The 10384-nt window shown below is 36.6% G+C and overlaps 1 protein-coding gene and 1 long non-coding RNA gene across 8 annotated transcripts; one reads left to right on the top strand and one right to left on the bottom strand.

Moving 5' to 3' along the window:
• Positions 1-1699: 1699 nt before the first annotated feature.
• Positions 1700-3944, top strand: LOC111470592 (L-type lectin-domain containing receptor kinase IX.1-like). Its single transcript, XM_023116152.1, has one exon. The coding sequence runs from the start codon at positions 1700-1702 to the stop codon at positions 3887-3889; it is 2190 nt and encodes a 729-aa protein (XP_022971920.1). The 3' UTR covers positions 3890-3944.
• Positions 3945-4050: 106 nt separating this feature from the next.
• LOC111470594 lies at positions 4051-7290 on the bottom strand. 7 transcript variants are annotated; one of them, XR_002715077.1, is made up of 5 exons: positions 7215-7290; positions 7026-7120; positions 6141-6644; positions 5560-6042; positions 4051-5371 (listed from the first exon to the last, which is right to left on the bottom strand). It is a non-coding gene; the product is annotated as an uncharacterized LOC111470594 (long non-coding RNA). The 7 variants fall into 7 exon arrangements; XR_002715078.1 differs by having other exon boundaries at positions 5560-6219; positions 6290-6644; XR_002715076.1 differs by having other exon boundaries at positions 5560-6447; positions 6546-6644.
• Positions 7291-10384: the final 3094 nt, after the last annotated feature.

The raw sequence follows: 10384 nt of genomic DNA, 5'->3' as shown, positions 1-10384 counted from the left end.
GCAATAGAAGGTATTAAAGCACACTTAGTTCGACTGACTGTACAATCCACTCTCCGTTAGAGAATAGTTGATGTTCAAGTAAGAGACCCTAAGTTGGAAAGGGTACTTAATGAGATGGAGATAGAACCAGCTAACGGATAGTCCAAGTCATGATGGTGGATTGTTATATCAAGATCGTTTGTGTACCAGTGGTACAAGAGTTGAGAAATGAAATATTAAAGGAGGCGCATAACTCTCCATTCGCCAGTTTGTGTACCAGTGGTACAAGAGTTGAGAAATGAAATATTAAAGGAGGCGCATAACTCTCCATTCGCCATGCACCCTGGTGGTACTAAAATGTATTAAGATATCAAGCCACACTTCGAGTGGCGTGGTATAAAGAAGGATATCGTGGAATTTGTCGATAGATGCTTGATTTGCCAACTAGTTAAGACACCTAGACAAAGACAAACCCGACTAATTTAGACTTTTACTAAAACAAAGAGCAAAACTCTTAGAATTCACCTAAGTACTTGCCCACACTTCTCCAAGATAGCCTCCAACCACTCCAAATCAAACAGAAAGAGCCATAATAAGAGAAAAAAGTGCAAAAAAAAAAAAAATTTAAAAAACCGAAGAAAAAAAAATCCTACTGAAAATTCTTGCCTCCATGAAAACAAATGAATAATTTCATGAAAAAGGGGATTGTAATAGGTAATGAGAATGGGACCTTCCCTGTCCTTATTCCCGTCCCCGTCTCAATGAACATGTAACGATCTAAGTCCACCGCTAGCAGATATTGTCCTTTTTGAGTTTTCCCTTTCAAACTTCTCCTCAAGGTTTTTGAAACGCATGCTGAGGAAAGGTTTCCACATCCTTATAAGGGGTGTTCCGTCTCCTCCCCAACCAATGTAGGATTCTCATAATCCACCCCCTTCGAGGTGCGTCCTCGCTGGTACTCGTTCATTTCTCCAGTCGATATGGGACCCCCACCAAATCCATCCCCTTAGGGGCCCAACGTCCTTACTGGCACACTACCTCGTGTCTACCCCCTTGGGGAACAGCCTCCTCGCTGACACATCATCTAGTGTTTGGCTCTAATACCATTTGCAACGGTCCAAGTCCACCATTAGCAGATATTGTCCTTTTTGAGCTTTCCCTTTCGGTCTTTCCTTCAACGTTTTTAAAATGTGTCTTCTACAAAAAGGTTTCCACATCCTTAAGGGTGGTTCGTTCTCCTCCCCACCAACTAATGTGGGATTCTCACACTAAATGAGGTCTCACATCGGTTGGTGCTGGACGCTTGCCACGAAGGGAGTGGATTATAAGAATCTCACATTGGAACGAAGCACCCTTTATAATGATGTAGAAACCTTTCTCTATCCGACACATTTTAAAAACCTTAAGAGGAAGCTTGGAAGGGAAAGCCTAAAAGAGAACAATATCGGCTAGCAGTGAGTCTAGGCTATTACATCTTTAATAGTGCGGCAAGAAAATTTGTATTTAATTATTAAATTAAATTTGGTGTTCAAGTCTTTGCTTGAGCGAAGAAATTTCTTCCATTTTTTTTTTCTTTTTTTCTCTTCCACTGTTTTGAAAGTCCTGTCAGCGATTATTCCAAATGGAAAATGCCACAGCAAAGACTTACTTTTACTTAACAAGTCTTCTTCCCCATTGATCTTCAACTTGAAGCTCTAAGCATTGTCTCCTGCCTTCTCCCATGGCTGCACAAAGCTCCAATTCCAAGTTTCCTCTCATATGTTCGTTCTTCCTTATCAACATTTCACTGTTCCTCTCTACACTTCCATTTGCAAGTTCTTTATCTTTCAACTTCACTTCTTTCAACCCAAGCAACACCGACATCAGCTACGAAAGAGCATTCCCGACAAACCAAGCAATCGAGCTCACTGGGGGCGACGCCAACATGAATTATGTTGGAAGAGCCATGTATTCCGAACCCTTGCATCTTTGGGATAAAGTCTCTAGAAACTTGGCGAGTTTCCAAACCAATTTCTCCTTTGTCATTGACTCAAGGCAAAAATCAACCTATGGTGATGGCCTTACCTTCTTCTTTGCCCCTGTTGGTTCTAAGTTCCAAGCTGACATCCCAAGAGGCAGTGGCTTGGGTATTGGCTACGATCCCGAGTTATCGAATGCGACAGCCACATTTTTTGCAGTTGAGTTTGATATCTACAGCAACCTTTTCGACCCACCTGAAAAGCTCGAACATGTAGGTATCGATATTAGTTCAATGAGATCTATTGCATATTCGATATGGAAATGTGATATCAAGGGAGGGAAGAAGAATCATGCTTGGATTAAATATGATTCTGTTAATCATAATTTGAGTGTTACTTTTACTGGGTTTGATCTGAATGGTAGTATTCTGTTCCAACATCTTCACCATGTTGTAGATTTGAGGTTGCATCTACCTGAACGGGTTACTTTTGGCTTTTCTGCTTCCACTGGTTATGCATATGCAACTCACACTGTATATTCGTGGTCTTTTGAGTCAACCCTCGACTTGACTCTTAATCCAAACTTCACCTCTAGTTCTAATTTGTCTCCACGTCCTGAGCCAAGTCCCGAGCCAATTCCAGAGTCTATTCCTGAGCCAAGTCCCGAGCCAATTCCAGAGTCTATTCCTGAGCCAAGGCCTAACTTGCACACAAGTCATAGTAATGGTAGCAAGGCAGGTCTAGCAGTCGGATTGGGCGTTGTTGGAGCAACTATCATAGTGGGAGGGTTAGTGTTGGTTTGGATAGTTGTTTGGAAGAAGAGAATGGCAACGAGGAAGAACATAGAGGAGGAGATAATGTTGGATGATTCTGAGTTTGAAAGGGGTAAAGGGCCTCGACGGTTTTCGTATAAGGAATTGGCTCAAGCAACGAACAATTTTAAGGAGGATAAGAAGCTTGGAAAAGGAGGATTTGGTGATGTTTATAAAGGTTTCTTAAAAAGTGACTTGAATTGCTATGTTGCTGTGAAGAGAATATCAAAAGGGTCTAAGCAAGGGATAAAGGAGTATGCATCTGAGGTCAAGATCATCAGCCAGTTGAGGCATAGAAACTTAGTTCAACTTATTGGTTGGTGTCATGAGAAAGGTAAACTTCTGTTGGTTTATGAATTCATGCCAAATGGAAGCTTAGACGCCCATCTTTTCAAAGAAAACAATTTCTTGACATGGGAATGTCGGTACAAAATCGCTCAAGGAATTGCTTCGGGTTTACTATATCTTCACGAAGAGTGGGAAAAATGTGTGGTGCATAGAGATATTAAGTCGAGCAATGTAATGTTGGATTCGAGTTTTAATGCTAAGCTCGGAGATTTCGGGTTAGCTAGGTTAGTGGACCATAACAAAGGTTCACAAACAACTCTTCTTGCTGGGACAATTGGCTATTTGGCTCCTGAATGTGTAACAACAGGAAGGGCTTCAAAGGAATCAGATGTCTACAGCTTCGGGATGGTTGCTTTGGAAATTGCTTGTGGAAGAAAACCTTTCGACCCGAACGCAGAGGACGAGAAGATTGTGATGGTGGAGTGGGTTTGGAAGCTTTATGGTTGTGGAAAGCTTCTTGAAGGAATAGACTCAAAACTGATCCAAGAAAGGTTTGGAGATGAGCAGCAGAAGGAGGAGCAGATGGAGCGTCTGATGGTGGTGGGTCTGTGGTGTGCTCATCCAGATAGCAATTGCAGACCTTCAATAAGACAAGCCATAAACGTGATGAACTTCGAAGCGCCATTGCCTCTTCTTCCATCTCAATTGCCTGTACCCACTTATGAATTTCTTCCCATTAGAAGGCCAAATGCTTCGTCTTCACCATCGCCATCAGCTACTCAAAATAGTGTTGCTTCTCATACTATTAATAGCTCCAACTTTAGTAATGTCTTTAGCAGTTCTTCCCACTAGGCTGCATCTTCTATACATCTTCTTCAACACGTTCACCACCAATGAACACACAATACTATAGAATGTATGGAGTTAGCTTATTAGTTTTGGTTAAATACTTGATTTGTTATTCCAATTCTCTATTAAAAAAAATGAGTAGTTTTGTTGTAAGTTGTCATGAATGTAAGTTGTCATGAAGAATAGGTTAATGCATCTCTTATGCGGCATTTTTTTGGTTCATCTTCCATTTTGATACATGAATCATCGTGATTCATGTATGACACTAATGCTTCTATGTTTATATAAAGGGTTATCTAGAATGGTTGAGATGTATTAAGTTTGATTGAGTTTGAATATCATTTTGTGTTTGTTGAGTGACATTTGGGAGAATTTTGGTGGGAGACTTGATAGTGTGAGATATACACTTCGTAAACACTTAGATTATTGAGATTGGTTACTACTCGTGGATGTAGGAGAATTTCTTTTCTCCAAACCACATAAATCTTTGTGCTCTTTGTTTAATTTCTGTTTGTGGGTGTGTGAGTGCGATTGATCTTGTTTTCGCTTCCATTACAACAATTGGTATCAGAGCATTTTAGTTGTGGCATTTGGGGTATTCTGAAAAATTCAACTTCATCGACCACGAGAATAGCTCACACTCACCATCGATTATCAAAGACAAGTTTCTCATTGCAAGTGTGCTTATTTTCTTGGAAATCATTTTTTCAAGAATTTTTTTCTACTTTCATTCGGATTATTCTTTTGGTAGAGAAACTTGTTACAAATGGCAAAGTCATCTGATACTCGCGTGCATCAAGAATTTTGAGCTCTAATCTCAAAGTAGAAAAAATTGATGTAACCAATAATTTTGGTGTTTGGCAAGGCGAAGTTAGTGATTTGTTGGTCAGGCAAGACCTTGATGTTTATCTCGAAGAGGCGATGGCCGAAGACATGACAGACGCAGAATGAAGGAAAGTAAATCAACAAACTTGCCGAATTATTCAGTCCTATCTTGGCAAGGATCATAAGTATCCATTTATAAAGGTGACCATGGCAAAACAATTATAGGATAAACTTGAGGCCAAATATATGAGTGTGGAAAATAAACTTAATATTGAAACCAATCATCTGCAATAATAAAACCTCAAAGCTAAACTTAAATCACTTTGTACTAATGGTAGACCAAGTAAAGAACGCCAAGGTCCCAATGTAAGACGATGTTTCACCAATTAAATAACTTGTAACACTCCAATGGCCACATGAACAAATATCTAAACTATCAGTTCTAGATTCTAAAAACAAAAAGTGGAAAGGGCCCTATCCTATAATAGAATTTTAGTAAGTTGCAACAAGAACCACTTGTAGAAATTAACCTAGAATGTATTGAGATTGCCAACTCCATGAAGTAAAAGTTATTTCAGTAAAGATAGCTTACAATGTTTGAACCGACGAATGATATTTTGCCTTTATATCCTCATCATCACAAATGGCATTAACAACATCCTGCAGAAAAAACACCAAAATTAAAATAACAATTTGTTGATGCTGCAGTCAAATCAAGTCATTTAAGATAGCAGTTGAATCTAGTGGTTATGGTTCCAGAATCTAATCATAGGTATAAGCTTGCAAAAACAAAAAGAAGACAGTTCATAATAAAGATGCTTGGGGAATAATTCAAAAATAAAAATCACCTCGATCTTTTTCTGAAGGCTTCAAAATAAAGGTATTCCCACATGTAACAGCAATTGAGAATATCTGCAGAGGATTATCCCATTGCACAACTATTGCCACTGTCAGTCTATTATCATAAGAAAAAGAAAAGCTAATTGGAGGGATAATATCGGTATGGAATGAAGTTAATAAATTAATTTTTGGGGGATAAAAATCTTTCATAGCAGCAAGTCTTTTACACCACAAAAGAAGTAGATAACGGCGTACTCCAGCCTTTGAGAAATCAAACTAATTCTTTACTGCTGAAATTATAACCATTGGAATGACAGTGAAGAATAACAGGCTAACCCATAGGGAGATCATGGCAGGAAAATTGACTGGACAAATCCCAGCACAAACACCAAGAGGCTCTATGATGCTGCAGGTATCAATTCCATGTGACACATTAGAGACATACTACCCCCTTTGTAGCGATGCCATTCAACATGCATGTTCCACAACCTCTATCGAACATTCAGCTCAGGCCATATAATAAAACGATTTTTCCCATCACATAATCACAAACATATACAGGAAGAGGAAGGAACTAAAGGATTATAACCTAGCCCACGGAATACATCTCCATGTGCATCCTTTAATGTCTTTCCTTGTTCTGTTGTAATATTTAGAGAAAGTGTGTCCTGAAATGAGAGGGGGGGATCCACTTTTGAAGTGATTTGGAATATTCCTTTTACTGAAAAACGAACTTACGATATCTCGCCTAACGAGTTCTTGAAGCTTGAGCATAATTCGTTGGCAAGTTGTAACTGGAGTATTACGCCAAGCAGGAAATGCCTGCGTTGCTGCAGATACTGCAGCTTTAAATTCCTCATTTGTGGTCAATGGAACTTGAGAAACAACTTCCTTGCCTGTAAACAAAAGCACATTTTCGTACCCGTACCTAAAGGAACTTAACTTTCTCAAATCTGAAATAGAAAAGAGTGCGTAAAATGAGCTGGTAACTCACTAGGTTTATGACATCTATGAATGCTGAGGATTGAGAAGGCTTGCGTAAATGAAGTATATATCAGCCTTTCGTAACAACGCTAGATGAAACAAGTATGCGCTGACATTATATATGATATCATGGTCATGAATTGAAAGACAAACTACATTGGTGATTAAGCTAAAATAATTTACAGGAAAATTTCCCCTTTCTTTCAACCTACAGAGTAATTCCTAAACTTAAAGAAGTTAAGAATCAAATCAGAAATTAACGCAGTGAAGGCCAGTCTCTACAAGAAACAATTACAAACACAAAAACGAAGCAAAGTTGGGACCGTAGAAAGAATAGCATAGTTCATACTTTCCACGCCCTGTCCTGACGTTTTCTCAGAAACAAAACAATGCAAACAAAGTTCCTCATTCAAACCACAAGCTCAAGAAATCAACAAGCTCTACTCAAAAGAAAAGAAAAACAAAATTAAGGAAACAACCGCTTCCTCACCGGAGGATTAGGCTAGGAAGACGGTTCAGTAGAGGTGGAGAAACGAGAATTTCCAAGAGCAAAGATCTGAGGCCTCAGAACACTCAATTTCTTCACTGCAACACATGATCACGAACGTAATCAAGAAGTAACTTCCATTAACAAATTCAACAATCAGAAAAAAATTCCTTTACGATCAAAGAACTTTACCTCGCCGAATCGAGAACTGCAACATTCTTCTCCGGCGCCGATTGAAGACGATCACACTCGCACACGAGAGCTGTGGATAGATTCGTCTTACATGCAAAGGCTGGACAATGTTTTGGGTAACTGGGCTATAATCCCGTGCGACATGAGTAGTGGGTCTTCTTCGATATTGGACGGTTGGATGGTTGATGTAGGAGTTTGAGAGGATCTAACGGTGAAGATTCTAGCGTGCATGGTTACTTGGTGGCGGTTTTGGAGCGCTTTTATTTTTATTTTATTTTAAAAGTAGCAATTTATTTTTGGATATTTTTTTTGGGCTAAAAATTAAGTATTTATCTATTAAAAAAAAATGGAAACTATAATAAAAGAAATTATAGAAAAAAAAAACAATTTTAAAAATAAAAATTAATGCTCGTTTTGTTTTTTTTTTTTTCATTTTTTAATTAAATTTTAAAATACTACTCCCAACTATAATTATTTTTGTTTTGTTACCCATTTTTTATCAATATTTTACAAAAATAATAATAATAATAATAATATATATATATATATATATTTTAAACTATTTTTAGAATCTTGTTTTTGTTTTGAAAAAAATTCAAATGTTTGAAAGAAATTATGAAAATGAACGGACAAAATTTTTAAAAAAATTAAAAAATGATCGAACTTTATAGTTTTTCAGTTGTTTTATGAACTTATTTGCGTTGAGTTGAATTTAAATAAATAGAAATTTTATGAATTAAATTAATTCATTAATTTCTCTTCCACTAAATTGAATTAAACCGAATCCACTCGAATTTATTATTAATTTTAAAATATACATTTTTATTTACGATATAGTTATGTATATATATTAAATTTAATTTTATAACTTTTAACTCGCAAAAAGTTAAATTTTTAAAATAGATATTAAAATTGATTTACAAATAGTAATTAAATATTTAAAAATAAATAAATAGTGTTTTACGAATATACTACCATTTTTTTTTCAATCATGTACCATTTAAAATTACATTAATAATTTTAGATTTTTATAAATAAATAAAATAATAAAAAAATATATTATTAAGAATTAAATAATTAATCATCAGACTTCATAACAAAAATTTATGTTGGAAAAAGAAATGCAAAAGTTCCCGTTAGGTAGAGATTTCCACATTCTTATAAAAAAAAATACTTTGTTCTCTTTTTCAATCAATGTGGAATCTCACGATCTAGCCCCTCTCGGAGCCCAGCATTCTCGCTGGCACTTGTTCCTATCTTCAATTGACGTAGAATCTCACAATCCACTCTCCCTTCAGGGCTCAGGGTCGAGAAGTTTTCACACCCTTATAAAGGTCAGCGTCCTCGTTGACACTTGTTCCCTTCCCCAATTCACCTCCCTTCAAGACCCAGAGTCTTTGCTGGCACATCGTCTCATGTCCACACCCCTTCAGGACTTAACCTCCTCGTTAGCACATTGCCTTATGTATGGCTCTGATATGTAACAGCCCAAGTCCACCGCTAACAGATATCGTCCTCTTTGGGCTTTCCCTCAAAGTTTTAAAACACGTCTACTAGGGAAAAGTTTCCACGTGCTTATAAAAAATGTTTCGTTCTCCTCCTCAACCAATGTGGGATCTCACAGGAACCCAATTTATCATTTAAAGACAAAACACATCAGAATACGATACCGTTTTACTTGCAGGTCAGTGGAAGAAGGTGATATGTGTTTGGAGAAGATAAGGATACAAAGAATCCAGACATGTTACAAAATAGGTTGATGTTTGAAAATTGAGGTATTGGAAAGCATTAATTGGTCTGGTATAAGGAAGACATCGATGGTCGGATAATGAAATTCTTCTTTGACGGGATGAGTCTACCCATAGGAGAACCATTAGATTATGGACCATGTTCTCATTTACGTACCTGAATCATCATGAATATAAACCTTTAGCCAATATTTCTCCTTGCATTTTTTATCTCTTATTCTTTATGTTCATCCAAATCGAGTGCGTGTCTTTTTGTGCGATCCTAACAATTTACCCTCATAAATACATTCCGGAGGTGTATTGAGAAATAACCATAACATTTACTATACAAAAACACATTCATAAAATGTGTCGCAAAATCATCCTAACGTTTACACCATAGAAACACATTCACGAGGTGTATTAAGTAACTGGGAATGAGAGAGAAAGTTAGATAGATAATTTCTCGACTCCGACATCGCCCCGCTCCACTTATAAAAATTACATCTTCATTTCCTAATTTGAGTTTTTTTTTTTTTTATGTAAAAAAAAAATAATAATAAATAAGAAAAATTTTCAAATTTGAACAATACAGAGAAGATTAGCATAGTCCTTACCAGAGGTGACACTCACAAATCAAGAAAAAACGTCATCCAACGGTCTCTTGGTGTTCTCACGTCTTTCCTCTTCTCATTTTACGTCATTAGGGCTCATAATTCCTTAAAATATAACTAAGAATCGAATACCGAGAATCAATCATGACGAATCCACCATTGAAACGACATCAAAAAGTGACCAAAAATTAGATAGAATTTACCGATGAAGTAGCTTCAAAATTTGCTCCGATTCAAAACCATAGTTAAAGATCTGCTAAGCTAATGAGAAACTCAGTTACTATTGAGATATAATATCTAGAGTATATATTATTTATAGAATATATCTTAGATATTATATCTTAATATTCTTTATTTATGATTTGATTTACAGTTTATTTTATTCTCGTATTTTAAAACAATACAGCAGCTCCGAGTCAAATAATTATTGAACAGAATTTGAGAATTAGGACGTAGACTATGACGTGTTGAAGGTAGAAAAATCAAACCAAATCTTGGCATGAAAATTACTGAAGAGACATAAAGTGGGCATTAAAAAGGGTTGAAAGTATGGAATATAATGAGCTTTAAATTGTTCACAGCTAAGTTCCTTGAGTATGCTTTAGGTTGGTCTTCCCTTGACTCACAAGGCCAGCTGTGGCTGAAAATAACTTACGTACTTCCTTCTATATAGGTTAATAGAGCTTGTTCCGAAGAGCGTTTTTATTTTGCGAACCAATCTTTTTTTTTTTTTTTTCGTTCGAGTTAAACTCTGACACTTTGAACAAATATCACATTTGAATAAGAGCGATCTTGAGGATATGATGACTAAGAAAGATTTAAAAGAAAT

The sequence above is a fragment of the Cucurbita maxima genome, unplaced genomic scaffold (assembly GCF_002738345.1).
Source record: "Cucurbita maxima cultivar Rimu unplaced genomic scaffold, Cmax_1.0 Cma_Scf00046, whole genome shotgun sequence".
Taxonomy (NCBI): Eukaryota; Viridiplantae; Streptophyta; class Magnoliopsida; order Cucurbitales; family Cucurbitaceae; genus Cucurbita; species Cucurbita maxima.
This window is presented reverse-complemented; position numbering and strand designations above follow the sequence as displayed.

What these genes read in the sequence shown, in the direction of transcription:
- LOC111470592 (XM_023116152.1), top strand. Translation starts at nt 1,700, where the DNA reads ATGGCTGCACAAAGCTCCAATTCCAAGTTTCCTCTCATATGTTCGTTC.